The sequence below is a fragment of the Micrasema longulum genome, unplaced genomic scaffold, assembly GCF_059751315.1.
Source record: "Micrasema longulum isolate JH-2025_06_02 unplaced genomic scaffold, ASM5975131v1 h1tg001038l, whole genome shotgun sequence".
In the NCBI taxonomy this organism is placed as follows: domain Eukaryota; kingdom Metazoa; phylum Arthropoda; class Insecta; order Trichoptera; family Brachycentridae; genus Micrasema; species Micrasema longulum.
Window position 1 is genome coordinate 1 of NW_028278226.1, and position 23,393 is coordinate 23,393.

Sequence of the window (23,393 nt, forward strand, 5' to 3'; positions counted from 1 at the left end):
TCGTTTATACGGTTCAATTTTAACTATTCGGATTAATGAGAGCCAAATTTTATTGCCTTTGAAATAGTACAGCGAATTTAAATCACATTAAAAACTTACTTAAACGTGTCCATTAAAGTTAATTGCACAATTAAATTAAAATTAAAAACTTCTCCTTTATTTTTAATTCCTGAAAATGATCTGGATATTAGACAAGCCAAATGGCCTCCGTTGGGATAAATGGAGATCTACTGTGAATAAAAAAAACAGAAATTTTTAATTATAAATACTGTAATACGCAGTCTTCAGTAAAATTTAAAACTAATTTTATTGCAACCGAGAGAAACCGAGATATATGGAAGTCTAGGCATTTACAGGGCTTATTATAATATGTCATTGGCTGACTCAAGTGGTCACTCCACATACAGTGTAACAATCACCATTCTGCCCATATTTAAATATCCCCATTTCCTCAACTCTTTCTACTTAGTAGCATAAAAAATATTTTTTAATTTGTAATTTCATATTCCTGCGGAAACGGTCCATTGTATTGGCCACGCCCCTAATACGTCACGATTCGGTTAATTTTTTTACTTTAAATAGAACGCTGTCACGAATCTTTACGTCACAATATTAAAAAAAATATTTAAAAATGGTCTAGGCCAAACATTTTGCGTTTTTGCAAAGATGTATTTTTTAACAATTATTTTTTTTAAATTGCGTATGAAAACATTTTCGGCCTCATGGCGTAATGGTCAGAGCGTTTGCCTACTATGCAAGAGGTCTCGGGCTCGATTCCCGATATGGTTGATATGAAATATTAAATTTAATGGGTGTTTTGACACAAGAATATTTCATAGTCCCTAGACTGGTACCTTAAGCGTAAGACTAACCATCTTATCTTTATGTTACAAAAAATATCAAGATGCGCAGCGATTGGTGTATCAATTCAGTGCCCTATGTACCATTAGGTGCGGAAAGGGAATAATGATAAAGACATTTTTTCTACAATATCCATATTTGCCAATGACAGGTCATAAACCCTGTAGATGCCTAAACGTCTAAATTACCTTCTTTTAAATGTTCTTCCTCTCTGTTTTAATATGTTAACAAAAACAGCTGCCTAGGGAGTTGAATCTAGTCCTTGTCTATTAAAATTTGGACAAACTCACAAAAAGGATCATAAATCCACCTGGTCCATGAAGAAGTATAGAAATTGAGAACAAATTTTCAGGCGTTGCCTAGTATGTAGGTGAAATAATTTAATCATATGAATCTCACCCGCATAAATAAAGGTTTCAGCTCTTTACCTTCACAAACATCAACCGATAAAAGAACTGACGGAATATAGATGTTCAAATATGGGCAGACTGGTGAATGTCACACAGTGTGTTAAGTGGCCACTTAAACCAGCCAATGACAGGTCATAAGCCCTGTAGATGCCTAGACTTCTTTATTTCCTTCTCTGAAATGTTCTTCCTCTCTGTTGTAATATGTTAAAATATCCATATTGATTTTGAAAAGACAATTATTAAATCCATTTCACATGTTTTTATCGGTATTCGTAGTATGTGATATTTCTCTATTATGGTGATACACTCGTGAGCTGTGAGTAATTCGATTCGCGTTCGCAGTGCATAAAAATAATAAATTATTGATTTAGTATAAAAGCTCACTATTATAGTGAGATGACAGTCCACGGTCAAATCAATACGGTCACAATTCTTGTAGGTACTTGAGTCTTATTATTTATATTCGTTTGACCTGCAGTCAAATTGCTTTATTGTCAATAATTTTCTTTTATTTATACAAAAATCGTAGTTATTCGTAGTATTTTTTGCTATCATCGTAGTATTTTGATGAAATGTAAGTTCGAGTCTATCATTATTTATTATTTATATATTTATTTATAAATTTATTGCAAAAAATAATATACATACTTAATAACAGGGAATCTATATAAAACCAATTAATGTAAAATGAAAATGGAGTGTTCTCTGTTTATACCTAAATATTTCATTCAAACGTACTCCTGTTCTCCACTTCAATATATGTATGTATGTATTATTATGTATCCTCATATATTTTCTACTAATATGTAATGATTTTTTTTTTCTTTCTCTTTTTAATTCATTTTTATTTTTTGCTCATTTCTTTGTGTAAGGTGCATTTTCGTCTTCATATTTAAAAATGCACTTCTGTTCTTTCCACTTTTATAATAAAATGTAAAGATGATATTTTTGTTATTTTTCTTTTTCTTCTAAAAATCATTTGTATGGAAATATTCACATAGGTGAATGTGAAGCTTTACATCATAAAAGGAGCATCATCCTCGGGGGACCACTGGTTAAACCTGAGTGTATTAAGGAGCTCGCCCCCTATCTTATAGTCCGATACTTTACAGATCCGGGCATGGGGGGGGGGGAGATTTAGCAAAATGTAAACTCTCGCCTTCCATACAGTAGTTAGGCTCTTTATAGACCTGGGCTTGGGGGGCAAGAACTATTCACGGGGACCCGTCACAGTAGATCTTCACAGGTCCCAGTGAGGTCAGGAGCTTGAATAGCACTGACCCCCACCTCTAAGAATAAGAATAAGAATGTGTACATCTATACATACATTTATGTGTGTGTATGTATGCGAATATATTATTATGAATATCAACTGCTGTTACTATTTAGAACATTACATAAAAATAATGTAAATGAATGCCTCGACACGGGTAATGTCCAGTGAGGTGTTCATTCAGAAAAGGTAATAAAAAAAAATAAAAAAACCATTCTCATTACTTAATAGATAATGTATTAGGTGGATTAGTACTTACATTTATTTTCATTGATTATTGTTCAAATTTCAATTGCGGAATCAAATTAAATTGTTGTATAGGTACAAAATGTTTATTTTGACATTATCACTCGTATTCATATTTATGCCCGTCGTTTAAATTCAAAATAAAATCAATAAAACAAATAAAGTTAACGCAAATTGATATCTTAAATATATTTGGTATAATGTCCAATTGAGACCGGTTAAACCATTTAGCAAATTTCATTAAATAAATGAACAACAGATCAAAGACAATGTTTTACAAATGATCATATTTATTTTACCGGAGATGGTTAATTGCTTGCTTTATAATATGCAAGGCTATAAATTCATATTGATGTTTATTTAGATCAGATAGTATTATACTGCCATAATATTGATCATGCAAGGTGGAATGTTGTTGCATTGCACATTGCACCAACAATGTATTGAAAACATCATAAACCATGTTTCATAACAGTTGATGTCATTGACTGAAAATGAACTTCCAGGAGAAATATGAAAGCTACCTGTTTTCAAAACAGAAGCAGATATACTTAATACCGAAATGTAGTTTGGAGATGTCGTGTCTTGACAGTTTTTTTAATACTAATGGCGTGACAGTATCCAGGCAATTAGGATGTTGATACGACGTAGGTCATTTTTAGTTATGATGTGTGCCGTGAGATTATTAACTAGAAACTAATATCCCAATAGCGTGTGATCGATATCATTCGACTTCTAATGAAAACATAAAGTTCATTAACCACATATTGGAATCCATTTTTATAAATGTAACGTAAACAATATAATAAATCGTAATGCATTGAACGTAAATAACTAATAAATGATAGTGAAATAAATAGTGGAAATGTATATATAATTAATATTATTATATAAGTATTATCAAATCGTTCATTTTTGTAAATATTAATGCAAAAAGTGTTAGGTAAACTTTTCTAAAACGTTGGAAAAACTTCTGCTGCCTTAACTGATAAACTGGTATTTAATAACTGTGTGTCTGTGTGGATGAAGAATTTGTTCTGTGTGTAAAATAGAACTGGAATCCTGGACGAGTATTTTTGACTCGATGAAAACACTTTAATATTAAAAACCCGTCAAAGGAAATCTTGGGTATAGTAGATTTTTCCGCCTCGTGGTGTACATATTTTGATAAGTGCATTTGCCTACCACGCTTAAGGTCTCGAGTTCGATTCCCGGTAAGATCGACGTTAAATATTTATACAAAGGTTTTTTTTCAAAGTTTTTTCGCTGCAATATTTTATAATCCCTGTACTGGCGCCTGACGCTTAAGACTGATCACCTTGCTTAAAATATAAATATTACAAACTATAAGCGATGTAGTTGTTGTACCAGGGGAACGTATGAATGATAAGAGCAATGATTTCTTATGTTGAAAAATACATTTTTAGCAAACATTTTTTTCGCGTAGTAAAATGGTTTTGCATGGAAACACCTGTTTTTATGCATTTTGTGAGATGTAATAGTAAAACGCATGCAACAATGTTATAAATTTGATTGTATCTGTAATAATATACAATCGCTGGAACATTTCCATTTCCACAGCCTTGGGTGTAATTGAAGTTCTCAAGGAGAGAAATATACAATGTATGTAATGTAAGGTCAGGCTTTTCTTCGAGGCTCTTGTGCTTTTAACTTGTAATCAAATGGGGTTGAATAAGAACCTTTCAGTACATGATACTTAAAAAAAAAAAAACACATTATTATAGTTGTGATGCCGGCTCAAATTTGTGGCAGAGCAAGGTTCGAACCTCTGACCCCCTGATTCGGAATCGATTAAATTCACAATAACTTATCTACTCTTGATAAATAAATAAAAAAATCAACAATGGATACTTCTTATCTGGTAACTGTCATTGAAACGAAAATACTCGTTTAGGATTCTGGCTCCATTTTACAAACGTAACTGTATTCGCGTTTGTTACTGAAAATTCTCGGCGGAAGTGAATTATATTTTATTATAGAAATAAAAGACGAGTGATACTTATGTTAAATGCACTTATTTCGAAAACAAAAAAAAGCAATACGGAGCCTGTGTAAAATCTAAAATAATATGTTATATGCAACAACTACGGGGAACAGAAAACCAAAATGACATATTTATATTATATTTATTTATTTTAAAGAAACAAACAGTCGACAATGATTTAATAACATTAAAAAAAAACTACAGTTTAAAAAAAGACCAGCAAAGTTTCTAAATAAAAATCATACATATTATTCAATTGTGTTACAACAAAAGGATGTGTTTATGTGTATTTGTAAGTGTAGATGTGTGTTTATGTGTATTAGTGTGGGAGTAAGTGTTCAGGAGGGTGCATCATTAAATAGTAAGTGGGATCGTATCGCAGCCAGAAATAATAAGTCTTATTTTATTTTTAAATAAATTAAGGGGTATGTAAAATATATCAATAGATGAAAAAAACATTATAGTTAGAGCAAGAACAGACTGGCAGATGGAATAAACCGACTACAACGACCACAAAATAAAATATAAAAATTTTAGGGCCTTACTAATAAACCTGGTATAAAGATACCCCTAGGCATAGTGGTAAAATAAGAATGGTAATACCATTCTTATTATACCACTATAATAAAGATGTATTCCCATTTGAATTATTCCGCTATGCTTAGGCGTAACTTTAATACAAGTTTGTGAGTAAGACCCTTATGGTAAAGACACGCCTCTGAGTTGAAATTAGTATAGCGGCCTCCGTGATGTAGTGTTCAAGACGCTTGACTCACGCACGGAAGGTTCCGGGTTCGATTCCCGGTGAGAACACAAAAATTAAAATGTGATTTTTTTCAAGTCTGGGAGTTCTGCGATGTAATTCACCACTGTAATTGGGCCTCCTGGCATGTTGTGTTGCAAAAATAAAATAAAAATATTACTTCCCTTATCTAACACTAACTAAAGAACTCTTTGAGAAAAATCAAACAATTAAATTTAACTGAACCTTTTCAACTATACCTTAATTTATTTGAAATTCCCGAATTTATTCATATATTAGCCACTGATTTAATAATTGTAGACAAAAAACTAAAACCTTAACAAAATTATAATAAACACAGACACAATACGAGAATATCAGAACAATATCTCATTTAACATTCTAAAACGAGACAAGAACAATCAAGACTATTAAATAAGGGACTGAAATTATACAATAAACTACCGGACAAAACTAAAGAAAAGACTATAACAATTTTTACAAAAGATGTTTAAAATATGATCATTAACAACGAAGTATGATTTTTTTTAAAATAAATTGTTAAATAAATATTAAAAAATCCATAAGGGTTTATAAATAAAAAATTTAAAATAGAAAAAAAAACGCAAACTTTGAATAACACGAAATTTGAAACAATTTGATATTGGGTCACTGCTTCCAAATTTGTGGATTTAAGTATCACTCGTCATTAATTTCTATGAACTGTATTCTTTTCCCGCCAGGACAAAAAACAAAGATAAATAGTTGATGAGTATCTTGTCTTGTTCCAGTGGTGGATGTACGGCGTTGGGCGCGCGGGGGCGAGGTGGAGCGGCTGCGGGACGCCGCCCTCGGGGGACACGCGCACCGCCTACTGGGCCTGGCGGCCCCCGGGCCTCGCGCGCGCTCCTTCCTGCGCGCCCTGCCGCAGCTTTCCGCCACGTGCGACCGCCTGCACGCCGCCGCTACTGGGGGCGACCTGCAAGACCTCAAGGCAAGTAAAATAATGTTCAATTTTATATTATATTATACTGACCCCTTACCGTGCCATGCTCTCGTTTCGCAAACTCGTTTGAATAACAATTAAAGCAAAAAATTCTCGCTTGAACATGATTTTTATATGACTTTTGACAATTATCAAGACGCTATGTTTGACTTTCTTTTTTATTTATCTACCGAGGTATAACAAAGCCGGCTCTTTTCACACCTTGATATGTACACTCCGGAAGATAGTAAAAATGTAGAAAAAATGTAATAACGATTTTTTTATGGTGGCAATGTTTTTACAGCTAGATGCTCTTATATGTTAATAAAGCAGCATATGGCCACTTCATCTAGCCGTTTGGATTAAAAACTGACAGTTATGTACGAATTTAACTCGCCTTCAAAATTTACTTGTTTTTCTCTCGTATTTTAAATAAGCTTTTAAGAAAAAACTGGCCACCTCAGAACGTAAAAAAAAATCGTAAATTGTAATTAAAGCAAAACTTGCTAGGTGGAACATAATTTTTGTCCCTTTGAATGAGTAGATATGTGTACCGTGAAGTACTAGACCCGTCGGTACATACCGATGTACCTAACTTAAAACTTGAAGAGCGTCGGAAGTGTATCTTCGTAATCACTCTGGAGAATTGATCTTTAACTTTACCATCATGGTGAAAGTATGACGTTCTTAACTTTCCATTGTTATCGCGGCCCAGGCGGCTTTTCAGTGTCAATGGAATATTTCATTGTAAATCGTCTTTAAAAAATATTTTTTGTCGACCTTCCCAGAAATCGAGCCCGGGACCTCAATCATGGAAGAAGAACGCGCCAACAACTCCACTACGAGGCGGAATTTTCTCAACTCAATTTTCTTTTTTAGGTTTTTCGCCCGAGAGTAGCCATAGAGTCGAAAATCTAAAACGCTCTTCTATATTTCTGGCATAGAATTAAGAATACTCCTTAATTCTGTGGTTTCTGGTTCTGTTTTACACAGAAAACTGAATTTTCATCCGCTCGGGCACAGACAGCCTAGAATATCAAAATTGTCGGTTACATACGAACACTCTATGACTTGTGCTTACCATTCAAAAATATTATCTTTCTAATTACAATAAAAATAGTAAGAATTTCAAAAATAGACAAAAAATAAAAAAAACACATGTTAAAAAAAAAAAAACAAAAATCACTCATAAAGTGACATTTCACTAATTATTATTTTTGTAATATAACGTATTTTATAATCATTAATCCATGTGTTTTTCTTACATTGCATAAAAAAACTTTTTCATAAAATGTGTATTTTTGCTGACCTCTACTTCATCCTTGACCTTCATACTACGAATAAAATTATAGAAAAGTTTTTATGTATTATGAATTTATATTAATTAAGTAATATTTCGATCTAAATTTGTTGCAACAGAGAGGGAAAACATTTTCGAAGAGAATATAGAAGTCTAGGTATATACAGGGCTTATGACCTGTCATTGGCTGGTTTAAGTGGCCACTTTACACACTGTGTAACAGCCATCATTCTGCCTATGTTTAAACATCCACCTAGACTTCCATTTTCTCTTATCAAAAATGTTTTCCCTCTCTGTTGCAACAAATTTAGATCTGAATAACTCCCTAGGAAGGATATCCAGCCTGTCTGCAATTATTTAGATAAACTCAAAACATCGTTGAGTAATATTTCCTTCCAATTTTTTGTCAATACTCTGATTGGCTGTCAATACTGAAACAGGCGGCCTCCGTGGTGTAGTGGTCAAGACGCTTGACTCACAGACGGAAGGTTCCGGGTTCGATTCCCGGTGAGAACACAAAAATTAAATGTGATTTTTCTCAAGCCTGGGTGTTCTGTGATGTAATTTACCGCTGTAATTGGGCCTCCTGGCCTGTTGTGGTGCAAAAAAAAAAAAAAATAAAATAAATAAAAATAAAAATTAGGTTTAAAGTTATCGAATTTTAGGATGAACATTAGCTGTTCGCCCCATTGTGCGACGCCTGCCGATGAATTGTTGACAAATTTAAAGGTTTCACTGTGCATAATTGCTTGTTTTTCTTCAGGAAACTCTAGAAGGGGAGACGATGCGCAAGCGCCTGGTTCTGTGTAGAGACCGAGCTGGGGTTGGCCTTTTGCACAAGGCTGTGTACTATGACTACGCGAACATCGTCAACTACATTTTGCAGAACTATCCGCAAACTGTACACATGAGGGACAGCGTGAGTATAAACTAGGAGTCTGATGATGGGTAATTCCAATGGTGGGTTATTTACAACTCGTTGAAAATGGCCCCAAAAATCAAAGTATTTGGGTAATTAACAAGAACGCAAATATTTCGTTGTATAAAAAAACTTTATGGACATTGTTAAAAAAGTAAACTTAATTTTTGTTAATTTGTATAAGAGACAAATGAGGCTCTTAGTATCAAAGATGGCCAAACGCTAAAAATAGTATCAAAAGCGGCCAACTGCATATATTTTATACTTTATTAAAATAGCGTTTCTTGTTATTTTAACCTTTAGGTTAATTATTCGAAGTGTTAATGGCACCAAATATTATCAAATAAAAAATATTTTTTGTGAATATTCAAATTAAAAAGTTCTATCACAGATTTTCGAATTTTTCTCGAAAATGTATGGAATCGTTTGCCCATACTGAGGGCCTCAAATTAAGTAATATGATATTTTAGACTAACCTTAAAAAAACTTTTTTTAGTATATTTTGAAATATCTGTACACATACCTGAATTATTACGATACTTATTAGTTACGCTTTGTACTCGGCAGATATTCTGCCGAAAATCAAGTCAACCACTGTCACAGGGTATTAGGAACTTCTACACAGGCAGGCGCAAAAATACTAACAGTTTAAATAAAAGATAATTACAACAGTTAAAATACTGAATGCTGTCTAAATCTCTCCGGCAAAAGTGTGTTAAAACTATATACGATAGGCGCACAGATGTCGAGATCCATGCGTTATGTAAAGCTGAGATAAGCATTACCGACAAAATCAAGAAGTAGAGCTGCATTGGTTTGGACATGTAGAGCGAATGGATGACTAAAAAACGGCAAAAAATATTCACTATATGAATGTTGATGGATGCAGAAATCGAGGAAGACCGAGAAAGATATGGCATTGACCAAATCCAACAAAAAAATGACAAAAGTCGACGTAATCGGCGCGCGTTCATAAGATGTATGAATGCAAAGGTAGCGAAGTCTGTATGCGAAGACAGAGTTATATGGCGATCTTTCCGATCTGCTTACAGAAAAACGGCGTGATGGTTTGTTTAAAAATACTTTTAGGATATAAACAGGAATGATAAACACCATGCGTGACATTCTTGCTTTGGTGGGGTAACTATCGCAAGGCAGTTCTTGGAATCAAATCCAGCTTTTAAAAAAACAAAAAAATATTACAAAATTATATAAATCAAACTTACTACCTCTTTAAAACTATCCAATACACATAGGTTTATAAAATAATTTGTACTATAATCGTTTTTACTGTCGACTTTATATAAATCGATTGGCATACTTATGTAATGACAGTTCTAATTATTGAAAATATTTATAAAACTTCATAAAAGAATTTGTCCAGTGGGCTTTCTTTTTCTTTTTCCTGTGTATAATCAATACTTTCACATTAAATTATCCATAAAGATAAAAAAAACTAAATTTTTTGTCGGTAAATTTTTTTTATTTAGGATTTACCTACAATCGAAACTTATTTCGATTTTGCTGGAATAATTTTAAAGAAAAAACCATCCTTTGTTTGTTATCCTGAAACTATTAATCACTAAATCACTTAACGTCATCGATTTTGCGGGGAGCCTTTCAATTGTATTTACATACCAAACAGGAAATATAACGTCGAATACAATATTACGAAAATAATGTTAAACTAAGAATATAATATTGATCGAACATGGCTTGCACATATGTGGGTCACCATGAAAGGGAAATTCCCTAGTGAAAGGTAATTACTTTTACCTCTACTGGGGGTACCTGCATCTTAACTTGGAACATGTTACCCGTTACCTTTGACAATTTTTCCATGAGCATGAAACATCATCAGGAACGGGGTCGTTTACTTGCTATCGCGTCCATGGGGTTCTCCTGTATTCGTCACTGAAAGCGGAGCTGAGAAATTAGCACAAAAATATTCAGATATGAGAATGACATTTATGACCTAGAATTACTCCATTATACATAATAATTACTAGAACGAATCAATACGTGGTTTAAGTATGAAACCCTCAGAAATAAACTAAAACTGTTGTATATATTTGAACAAATATGTAAGACGAATTGACGAGAAACCTGGCAATGGCGAACAAAAAACAATGGCAAACAAATCTACATTAAGAAAATAATGCTGTAAATAAGTCGTACGAAATCTTTTAATATTCTATAAATAAATATTTTTTTAATAAAAGACCTTAATAATACGTAGGTATGAACATATCTTCAATACGTTTATTTTATTTTAAAGGTTCATGGAACCTTAAATAAATAAATAAATATAAAAAATAAAAATTCCTGCACACATGTTCTTTATTATCAAGAGTACTTATGATTTTCTATATTGTATTACTGTAGAATGTTTTATTATTTAATTTTGTTTTTTACATTTATTCTTGAATTTTCGAACTGAATATGCTGTAGAATTTTTAGGTTAATTTTTAAAATATAACTTGTATAATTTTTAGGTTTATTTTAAGAATTTTTTTTAATTTTTTTTAAATATATATATATATATATATATATAAATTAAGCCAAATATGTAAGTATTATAAATTTTTGTAAAAGGCAGATTTGCCGTTAATGTTAATAAAATAAAAAATGAATAAAGTAGTAGGTAAATAAATCATACAGATAATGTTTTGTTTTATTATTTTTATAAAATTGTAAATGGGATGAAAATATTGAAAGCTATTCTCTTAAACATTTTCTTGACTACCTACAAAACAAACAAACCATCACGCCGCGGCGCGATGCGCGCCGTTTTCTCTCATAACTCTGTCTTTGCATACAGACCTCGCTTCCTCTGCATTCATACATCTTTTCGTGCACGCACGCCGATTATTCCTTCTCTTGACAAGTCAATCTTCAAGTATTTGATATACTTGATTGTGGCATGTCTTTCTAGGTCTTTTTCGTTTTCTGCATCCATCATTATTCGCATCGTAAATACTTTTAGCCGTTCTTTCGCTGTCCATTCGCTCTACATGCCGAAACCAACGCAGCACCCCTTGATATTCTTGAACAAATTTAAGAACTTTTATTATAAATGCTACACACCGAAATGTATAAAAATTCTTATATAATCTTTTATAATGCGCGAAAATATTCTATTCGCCAGAAAATAATACAACTTCCCTAAATTTAAAACAAATTTCTTTAATTAAAATTTCTTTAAAATTTTAAAACACTTTCGAAGTAAAAACTATTATTTCATATTAAAAGGAAGAAAAATGTTATATATTTATTTGGTGTCCGATACAACAATATAAATAAATCCAAACTACGTATTTTTTTGTCGAGCCGTGTAGATTTTTACGATCGTATAAAACGGGCTCATGTGTTATAAATTTGATAACATCCGTTTCTATTGAAAATGAGGTAGGTATACGTGAAAATATAACTTAAACGGCCATATTGTTGGTAGGTGCTTACCATGTTTTAAAAAAAATATATGAAATGTTTTTTTTATATTAAATAACTCAGTAGTCTTTGTTGGATCTTGATACACCGATCACAACAAATCTGGTTCGTCGTCCTAAATTATAAAACAAACAATCCATCAAAATGGAATGAGAATGAGAATTATTGAAACTTTTATTGGTGTTAGAGTCTATGGAATTATTTCACTTTCTAGGAAACGCCTGAAAACCTTTAATGCTTCTTTTCAATATGTTGTTTTTTGTCTTTTTTCAGGAGGGGCGCACTGCCTTGCACTACGCGGCCGTGAGCTCGGACCCGCCCGCCATGGCGGAGCGCCTCCTTGCCGCGGGGGCGGAGCGTGCACCGCTGGACCTCCGCCAGCGCGCCCCCGCCTACTATATGGCCCGCCCCAACGTACTAAGGATGCCAGAACCAAAACCCCCCACGCCTCAGCAATGTGAGAATCTTTTATTTGTTTACCCTATCTGTAAAATACTTAATAATTATGAAAAGTATAATATTTCGAGAACCGTACAATCATCCGAGTGAAGATGGAGTGGAGTAGATGAAGGTGGAGTTTTATCACCAATATTATTTTCCCTGTTTATCAATCCGATAGCAGAATGTCTCAATTGTTCATATCATCTCTATGTGGATGATTTACATCTTAATATTTATTGCGGACCTGAAAGCACCAGCGAAGCAATATAATTTATGCCTAAAACACTAAATTGCGGGTCAACATGGACAAAGGTGTATGATTTACTTAAAAACCCACCTACAACACAAATTATGTTTGCAAGTTGTCAAAGATTGCTTAGTAAGTTAGACGTATTTAGAAGTACATGCAAGTAAAGCAAGAAATAATAAGGAATTTCAGTGTATTTAAAAAAATATATTTGTTAATAGACTATTAAACTAAGCCAAAAAAAAATTTTTTTTTCACATCGTATTATCAGCGCTATGATTTTTTAAAGTTTTGTATTTCTGAAATAACTCCGCGTGGGACGTCAGAGGTTTTTCTCTGTTAGTTCTTCCCATTGGTTCGTTTACAGTAAGCCAACCGGATATCCTTCACACCTCTCACATCATTGGTTGGTTCATGTGAACCAGTGACGTCAATCAATGCCATGCGTTTTTATTAAAATATTTTTCATAATTTTTTTCGTACATTTTCAAGAAACTTTGCAGTACAATTTAATGCTCAATTTTTACCGCGCGCAAGAAAACATTTTTTGTATCCAATTTCCCGTAGGGCTGAAGTTCCTCATTAAATGATACCAAAACTATTTACAGCATTATCACAAAAATCATTTCTGTATAAAGGACTTAAACCATAAACCCTGATACCACGTGTTTGAAAATCTGGGAAATCAACAATATTCTAAAAAAAATGGCGGCTTGGTTGATCGACATCGGAAGTAAGGAATTATTTAATTTTCTGAATCTATTAAACTAAATATTATGAAATTCTATTGAATTATTTAGGTTTTTTTCCTTTTAACTTTATTTGGGCCTAACTCATAAACTTGGTATAAATTTACGCTCAGGCATAGTGGTAGAATACGGATGGGAATACCACCCTTATTATAGTGGTAGAATAATTCTACCTCAATGCCTAGGCGTAACTTTATACCAGGTTTATAAGTAAGGCCCTTCATATTTTTGCGAAACATATTCAATGATTAACTAAAAGGTATTTTGTCGCAATAAATCGGTTCTTTAGAACAAGCATTTGCCCATAAAGAAACCGATTGCAACTTTATGTATAATAATTATTCTGGCTTACCAAACCCTTCGTATATAGGGCCTCTTCTTAGAACAAACAAATATTATGCTATTTTGTTTTTTCAATATAAATATATATATGTATACATAATACAAACTATTTTAACCCTTTGAATTTCAATTTCTAAGTGTGACATATCAGCTACTTCAGGAAAGTTTAAAGCAAAATAAAAATGGATGTCTTTCACATCATTGAAACTACATACATATTATGTTTAAGAGGCAAATATACCTTCATAAAATCAAGCTTTTGCTCAAGGGTTCCTGGCCCGATATGTTGCCCCAATTTAACGCCGTAAATGTTAATTTTGTTTCAATACTGAATCCTAAATTCTAACTTTATTAGCAAGGTACACTAAATATGTATTAATTCTGTTGACCAAGAAAATTTCAATTTGTTCCAAAAGCATAATATTTTTTTTTCTAAAACTGACATTTTGAAATTTTTTTGAAAGTTTTATTTTTATTTAACTTTTTGTACATAATTTCAGTTGTACATTGGTGGGCTTATCGCCAAATGGCAGTTTGATTCAACCAACCAATATAATACAAATATTATTTATATACTTCATTCAATTTTCGCTAGAAAATTATTCTTTTAAAGAAAGCTAAGGTACACAAAAATAGAAATAACAATATTTGTATATAAATTACCTCAAATCAATACTGTATAATAATAAAAGAATACAAAATTACCAAATTTACTCATGACTCATCATTAGTTTTCATGTATGTCGTTTAGTTTACTTAGTTCTGAATAAATAAAACGTAGATAAACTTCCTTGGCCACCATTATTATTGATCTGTGAGTCGTTAGAAATTATAATTCTCACCTTATTTCCAGCCATCGCCCCTAATAAAAAATAAACATATTGGATAGTAACGGAACAAATACCGAGCATAGTTTAGGTAATTTTAGATCAGCTATTATAAATGTATGTTTTCACTCGTGTATTGTTTTCAATAACAAGTTATTTCATTAATTTTAAAAATTACGGTTTTTAAATTAACAATATAAAAATATTTTATTTTATTGTGTATAAGGACAGCAGCATAAAAATTCGTATATTAATATATATCATTGTAACGGTATTTATTGTTAGGTAACTACTTGGTTCATGTTTTTTGTTTTGTTTCTGTTTCAAGAAAATCAATCAATATTTTCATTAGTTCATTATGTTACTTGGTACTAAATAATAGAGAAATATATTTTTAGTAGAAATTGTGAATTAATGTATTTTTAACGTAACGTACACATACTTGTGTTTTTTATATAGTCTTTATAAAATAAAATACACATGTCGTTACAATATTAATTCACCAAAAAAGAAAAACATAAAATATTGAAACATATTTGTCCCGATTAATTATTAAATAATAGCTTGTCATCGGGTGCTCAGACATTAGTTTTAATTAAGATTTAAATTTAAAAAAATACAGACATAATATTGTACACATAAAAAATGATGAACATAGGTATATGGTATATCTATTTTGTTTTTAGTGCTTTGAAAAAATAAATTGTTTTATTAAGAAGAAATAAAAAAAACTCAACAAATCCAATAAAACGGTTTTAATCATTTTTTAAAAAGTAGAAAAGAGATTTAAAAAATTCAATTAAATTAAAGAAAAAACACATACCTACTTTAGTTTTTTTGAAACTTTAGAAAAAATATATGAAAATAGTGGTCGCTCATAAATAAAACAAAATAAATAAAATGATAAAATGTGTGAACACAAATTAAAAATTGAAAGTACCTACTAAAATAAAGATCACATGTATGCAAATAAAACCAGTAAGAAAGAAAAGAAAAAGTTAAGAAGAAAAAAATAAAAATGTATTTAACGAGAGATGAAAATACTGAATAACTTAAATGAAAATTTTACAAATAGAATAAATATGTATTATGAAATTTAAAGACTTTATTGACATTATAATCGATTGAAACCTGATTTGAAATATCACGTAATTGTAAACAAATCAAAAGTAAATCTACCATCAGTTTGAAGAGGGGCAATAAATGTTGCGAAATAAGATGTTATGTTGTGTAGATGCAAATGTTATGTTATGTAGTTATGTATGTTATGTAGATGCAGAGAAACTGCTACTTCTCAATGCATTCAGCCATCAAAATATTTCATTCCGACGTTTATTTAAAAACAAGTGTAATTATCTACAATATACTTGAGCTTATATGGTTTTAACTCATTTAATTCGGGTTAGCTGTTATGTAAAAAAACACTAGCACTTTCTGTAATCATCCGTTATTTATTAAATTAGGTCGTCATTATCGATTTGCGTGGGAAATTGAAACTAGCTGTCAGACAAACGAATCGATTTTATATTTTCACCCAATCAATGACGTCCACTGGTACTGTCGGCCATTATTATTACTACAAACGTCGCGTCGTCGCAACTTATAAAAAAACTACAGTTATAAAGATGACTAACTAAGATGTCTTAGAAACATTTGAATGAAATTTTTCCTCTGACATGTACATAAACCTGTCTAGTCAGCTAAAACTTTTATTTTTCGTTATATACAGGGAAAATGTAATTAATTAATTATAAAGGGAAAAACACTGTTTTCAGGATCCACCGCTATCTGTACTAACTTCAACAGACGTGAAAACTAAAAACAATATCTGAATTTTTCACTATTAGGTGCATCTTGTTGGATTTGATGGGAATAATATTCCTCAATTTGCATTTTGCTCCCTTTGATTGAACGTAGTAAAATTTACTTTAATTTTATCTAAAAAATCAAGTTGCTAGGTATATAAACTTATACTAACTTAAAATAGTACTTACAACGGTACTTATAATAATAATAAGCGAACAGAACCGAAGGGCATGTATGACAAGATGTATGAATGTGGAAGAGGCTAGGAGTGTATGCCAGGATAGACGTGTGTGGCGGTCCATTCTCTCTGCCTACCCCTACGGGGAAATGGCGTGATGGTAGTAGTAGTAGTAGTAGTAGTAATTAATAATCTGTCGCTATGGTTGCATCGTCTAGGTAACATGGGATGTTAACGTCCATATCTCCCTTAGTCTTAGATTTGCTACTTTCTTCATTCTTGAAAGCGTTATTTTTATTTAGTTATTTATTTCTGTAAGAAACTTTTCAAGTTTTTTTGGTTTATATTTTGTTGTGATTAATTTGCTTTGTTTCTTTGTTGTTTTAAATATGTACTTTAAAAAAAAAGATAGTTTGACTTTATTCCCAAATTAAAATTGTAGTAACTCCTGGGAATATAATTAATTTGTATTTGACTTTGTATTATATTTATTTATTAACATACAAGAAGTTTATTACACATTATTTGAGACATAAATCCAAACTCCATGGGACTAAAAGTCCTATGTTGAGTTGGGACGAGCAATTAGTTGACACAGACACATAAGTATAACACCAAAAATATTAGATCAGAAACACAATTTTTTTTTTAAAGAAACATCTATGGCACATCAATATAGTAGACAGTAAACTCAAACATTCGAAAAATCATCAAGGAGTTTAATACTCAAATCCCTCCCACTAAGGAAAATCCAGTCCATAACTACTCTCTTGAAAATATTTTTTATCCTTGAGAGCCTAATACGCTCTTCCGAAATATTAAACACTCTCGGTGCGACAAATGAGAGATGTCTCTGAGCAAAAGTCGAACGGGTTTTGGGTATGACATAATTCGTGCTTTGGCAAAACTTTGAACGGACATTTATGATACGATTTGAAGTTTTTTTTTAAATTAAAAAATATCGGCGCAAGATTAATGATTAATTTAAATGTGTAAAAAATATATTGATTATTGTACGTTATCATTTAATTATGCATGATACGGGATGAGTAATATGAGGTAAATTTCGATTTATAAAAAAACTTACATTATAATTTATGGATTCATTTATTCTTAATTATTTTTTTGGCGTTGACACTAACCTACCCATATTAGAAATATAGAAGAGGAGCTTAGCTATCCGAACCAAAACTTTTAATTATTAACTCCTATCTTATCTCCTGCCTTACTTTTAACTTTTAATTTTGACTTTTAATTTTATCTTTTAGTTTTATTTTTTTTATTTAATTTTAAATTTAACTTTTAAATTAAATTTTTTATTTAAACTTTTAATTTTAATTTTAACTATTTATTTTAATTTTTAAGTTTTAATTTCAACTCTTCATTATTAGTTATTCATATGTACATCTACTACCTGCATCTAATTAATTATTGTTGGTTGTGAATTTTTACTAAGAAATATAAATGTTCATGGAAGCAGAGAGAGATAGGAGGGAAGTACAGTTAGAGCTTTGCAATTTCTTCTCCCTTTAATGTACTTTTTATTTAATATGTATATTTTTATATATATTTATATTTTTATAATGTAATTACTTTTTCCCCTCTCCTCCTGCATTTATAATGAATTCATGTGAAATTCGTATTTCGTTTTACTTTTTAAATTGTTCTTTTGTACCTTGTATTTATATAAAGACTGTATGATTTCCTTAATAAATAAAAAAACTTTTTTCTTAAATATTTAGTTTTGTAAGGTTTAGTTAGAGACAATTTGAGATATTTTTCGGTTGATAAATCAATGTGATAAAATTTCACGGCAATTTTCAAGTGGTTTAACTCGGATAGAATAGACAATAATACATATTTATGTTTGCGTAAATGGCGTTTCTTCTTTCTTCTTTCTTCTTTCTTTCAGGCATTGCAATATGTAGGTGCATTATTATTTATGACCACCGAATATTTGACCTGATGGAATACAACAATATCATAATTTAATAGCAGGTTTTTGGTAATATTTGGATCAGACATTAATAGATAATAAATATTAGACTTTTCGTTATGATGACATCCTTTGTAGAATAAACAGAGCCATTTCCGTTGGTATCCACAACAAACTTCGCGCAGAAGCAATAACTTCAACTCGTGTCAGTTCTAGTTGCTAGTGTTAGCGCCGTGTTACGGTTCATACTACAATCTGAAGGCAGGGACCTCCAACGAGGGTCTGAAACAGAAACGTAATAAAAATGTTGACGAGCACAATCTTCCAATTTTCCAGAAGTATGTTTTTTAATTTGGATCAAAATCAAAACAAATCAAAACGCCTTATAATGCATGATATAAACGTCAGCCCGTAATTTGCATTGTATTTCTGAATTCCGAACTCCTTTCACAAATACAAGAGTTACAAGATACTCCACTCCACCTGATACTGCAAAAACCATAAAAAATTAATTCAACCTCGGTAAAAGAGGATTGGCCTACTACTCGGTTAAAGTGTACAATCTACTTCCATTATCCATAAGAACAATGAGTTAGTACTCACAATATAAAATTGCTATTTAGAAATGGATAGTGGAGGTGGGTTGCGCACGTATCGATGAGTGGATCAGGCCAAAAAGGTAAAAATTGTTGTATCGTTTATGAAATTTTGTCTATAGGGCCATATGAATTGGATGTTTTTTATAATTATTTTAGTTTATATTGCTTATTAAGTTAATGATAATAAGAGTAACTAGATTAATTACGTTTTTATTTTATTATTACGTTAGCTTTGTTAAAAAAACTCATTTAAAGCATGTTTCACTTATTGTAAAATGTTTCCCTCGGCACGGGACACCCCAGTGAGTAAAGTATAAATTAAAAAATATATATATTTAATAAATTAATTCTGTTTAATTAACCTAATTACCAATGCAAGAATAACTGTAAGATATCCACACTTTTAGATTTAAGATGTGCGCATGTTTTTAATCATATTTACCATTGTATACCCGCATGAAAGGCAAGTACAGCAAATTATAACGCAGTCTGAATAACCTTACAAATGACATTTTCCGTCTAGTTAAGCGTTGAATAACACTGCCCAACAATGCAAATGGGCTCAAAAATGGATTATTCTTATGTATTTCAACCTGCTAAATTCAAGTCACCATAAAAATGACCGGAAGCTCCTGTTTTGGAGATACAGTGACATGTTATTTTTTCATCATCATCATTCCATTTCCGCTCCCTAGTTGGAGCACATGGTGTCCACGAAGGTCCTCCGAGCATCTCTATCGCCTGCCAGCTCCTGTGCATCCTCTCAAGTCAGGTTCGTGTCCCGTAGTTCTGACATGAACTGCCGACGAACAGTCAGCAGTGGACGTTCAGGACATCGTAAACCTGATGCCTTTAAAAGTAGGCAAGCGTGGTTAAGGCTCTCAGAAGGCATCCGCAGTACATGGCCAAGCCAACTGTATCGCCTCCGCTTGATGACTGTTGTCACCGGAGTTTGCTGCGTCCATTCTTTTATTACTTAATTCCACACGAAGTCAAACTATCGCACACCTAAGATTATTCTGAGACACCTATTCTCAAAACTCAGTATTTTCCGGTTTTGGGCCCTAGTGAGGTGCCTAAAGGCGGCATTTGGTTTTCACTGAGTAAATATCCGATCTCCAGACAGTCTTCATGCTGTTGAATGTGGTGCCAGCTATTCCTAGTCGCACTCCCAGTTCTTTTTGAAAGCTGCCATTTTCCGTAACATAAACTCCCACGTATTTGAGACTCTCGACCCTTTCGATGACTTGGTTTGACAGAGTCAGGGGATTTTGGGCATCAAGGCATGAAGTGTTACACAGTACATGGGTTTTTGCAATTTTATTTTTGTAATTTTTTAGTGTTTACATTTTCAGTTTGGAAAAAGTTTTGTTTTTGTAATTAGCAAAGAACATTAATTTGGATAAAACTAACTTTTTGTTTGCATACTGGATAACTAAAATAGTTATTTAAAAAAAATTAAGATTACTTTGTAAATTATGTATTTTTACTGCCTGCTAATATATTTTTTTATGTTGTTATAAGTCAACAACTTTTTTCTTGAACATACCTTTTTCTTATACAACCATAAATACATTTTTATTTTTTTGAACGATAAAGCCATTTATGAATAGTTCAAAAATAAATAAGTATTTTACCGAAAAATATTTTTAATAGCACTAATTTTTAAAAGTATCAATAACCATTTGAATCCGGTTATGGTCCGTAGTTGTGTCACAAACTTGCGGTTCAGAGTCTCTAAATTCACTCTACGCTCTACCACATTATTTATACTTTTTAGCAGTCGTTTACGATTCGCTAAAAAAGGCTCAACATTTCTAAAATGTTGATAAATCGCAAAAACGAAAAGAAAATTGAGTTGAAATCCCGTAACAATATTTTATATATGGCATATTTATTTTAACTACCACGCATTCATCTCTTGGATTGGTTAACCCTGGTTCACACCATCGCGCATCGCCCCATATTCTGTGTCGAGTGATGGTATTTAGAATCTTGCTACGACCAGACCCGCGCAGTTAAAGCTCGCGCCTAATCCAAAAACTTCAACGTTATCAATTCAATAAAAGCTATAATAAAAATAAAAATTCACCAACCATCAGTAGTAATAATCCAGCGTCAAATAATAAATACGTCACTTAAATATCTAATAAACCTTTTTAACTCAATTTCAAATTAATTCCAATGATATTAATTCTGCAAAATCTTGATCCAGACATTATTAAAAACACGTTGATTAGATGAAAATCGGATTAGAAATAGTGGTGTTTTGAAATCCCTAACCTTAGTGCGTTGACAACAGACTACTTTAATTAAATAATGTTTCAAAATCAATAAACTTTTTCTATCGACGTCTAGAAGGACAGTGCTATATATTAATCTAACACATTACATATTCTGTAGAAACAGTTTAATTATTTTTTACATGTTTTATGCTTATAAAAAGAAACGGTTTATTTTTGATATAAGTGGCATTAGATCGTTTAATCACATTTAGTTAATGCAACATATATTTTATGAGAAATCTTTTGAATTTAATGGTTAATAATACAGAAAAATCTCTACGACACCTAAGAGAAGAAATATGAAACAATCCATAAAAAGAAATGACGGCAGTAATAGCGGTAAATATTTTTAATAATTTTGTTTTGAAAATAGTGATAATTCAAACTACGCAGCATAATCAATATTAAGTTTTGTAAGGCATTTATTAAATAAAATCTTGTTTTATTGTTGACACAATATCTTATACATTCATGTATTTGCTTTTCTATTCATATTCCACTATTAATACATAAATTAATCAACAATGTTGTAGACATGCTGAATTTTACTTCCTAGGGAGTTATTAAAATCTTAATTTATTGCAACGGATAACCACTTAAACCAGCGAAATACATATCAGAAGCCCTGTAAATTCCTAGACTTCTATATTCCTTTCTCAAATATGTTTTTCCTATCTGTTGTAATAAATTGACTTAAATTAATTAAGTAAAAATGTTTTTCTACGAATAAGGATTAATTAAGTAAATCCTCTTCATAAAATTTTGTTTATGACTCAATATTTTTATTATTTTTTTTAAGTAGCATACTTTTTATTTTACTTTATTTTCAATCCAAAATTAGATACTTATCTATTTGATCATCGTCTTTTCTAACCAAATTTATTATTGAAAAAGAGAACATAAACAAATTTACTACGAAAGTAATTTTTTACAATTTTTGTAAGAAAAAAGGGTGTTATTTCCGTCATGAATGTAATGTTAAACTATCTTTTTTTGTATTTATAGGTTTTTTTTTATCGATTATTGAAATATTTGTGATTTTTTGAAATTGCCCATTTACGTTTAATTATGCTTTTTATGTTTATATAATCATATTAATCAAATCAAAAACATGGTAAAACAATTACGTGATTGATTTATGTCGTGCAATATGTGAACGAATATTAAATTGGGTGTCGTAGTCTAGTATACTAGTAGTAGTACAAGTCACGTGTCACAACAAAAAATTGTTATATATATATAAAGTAATGCCTAGTAGGAGAATACCCGTGCTAAGGCAAACTAACATATACGTTTATTTATATATTTCCATATACATATACACACACGTGTGCACACTTACTCCCACACAAATACACATTTAAACATACATACACACATATATACACATACGAGGGTAAGGTGAAAAGTTATCAGCCTGACAATGAAAGACTGCGATTTTCAGTTGAAAAATGATTTTATTTTTCTACATAATCTCTCTTGACTTCAACACACTTAGTCCAGCGTTTTTCCAACATTAGTATTCCTTCTTGGAAGTGAGAGTCTGGAAGACTGTGAAAATATTCATCTACGGCCCTCTCAACTTCTTCATTGGACGCGAACGCTTCCCAGAAATAAATTTCTTCAAGTTTGGGAACAGATAGAAGTCTGAGGGTGTCAAATCAGGAGAATAGGGGGGTGGTCGAGCAAATCATATCCCAAATCCCGCAGTTTTCCCATCGCCAATGCACCCTTGTGTGCAGGTGCGTTGTCCTGGTGAAAGATGATTTTTTTCTTCTTCAAGCCAGGCCTC

General features: G+C 31.6%; 1 protein-coding gene across 1 annotated transcript in view; it reads left to right on the plus strand.

Moving 5' to 3' along the window:
• The first annotated feature begins 12,523 nt into the window (after positions 1 to 12,523).
• The window catches only part of LOC148277402 (uncharacterized), a 42,993-nt gene continuing 32,123 nt past the window's right edge, over positions 12,524 to 23,393 (plus strand). Inside the window, exon 1 of the mRNA XM_088232917.1 lies at positions 12,524 to 12,648. Within this exon, the coding sequence (XP_088089043.1) occupies positions 12,591 to 12,648 (58 nt within the window). The 5' untranslated portion in view covers positions 12,524 to 12,590. The remainder of the gene's footprint in view (positions 12,649 to 23,393) is intronic.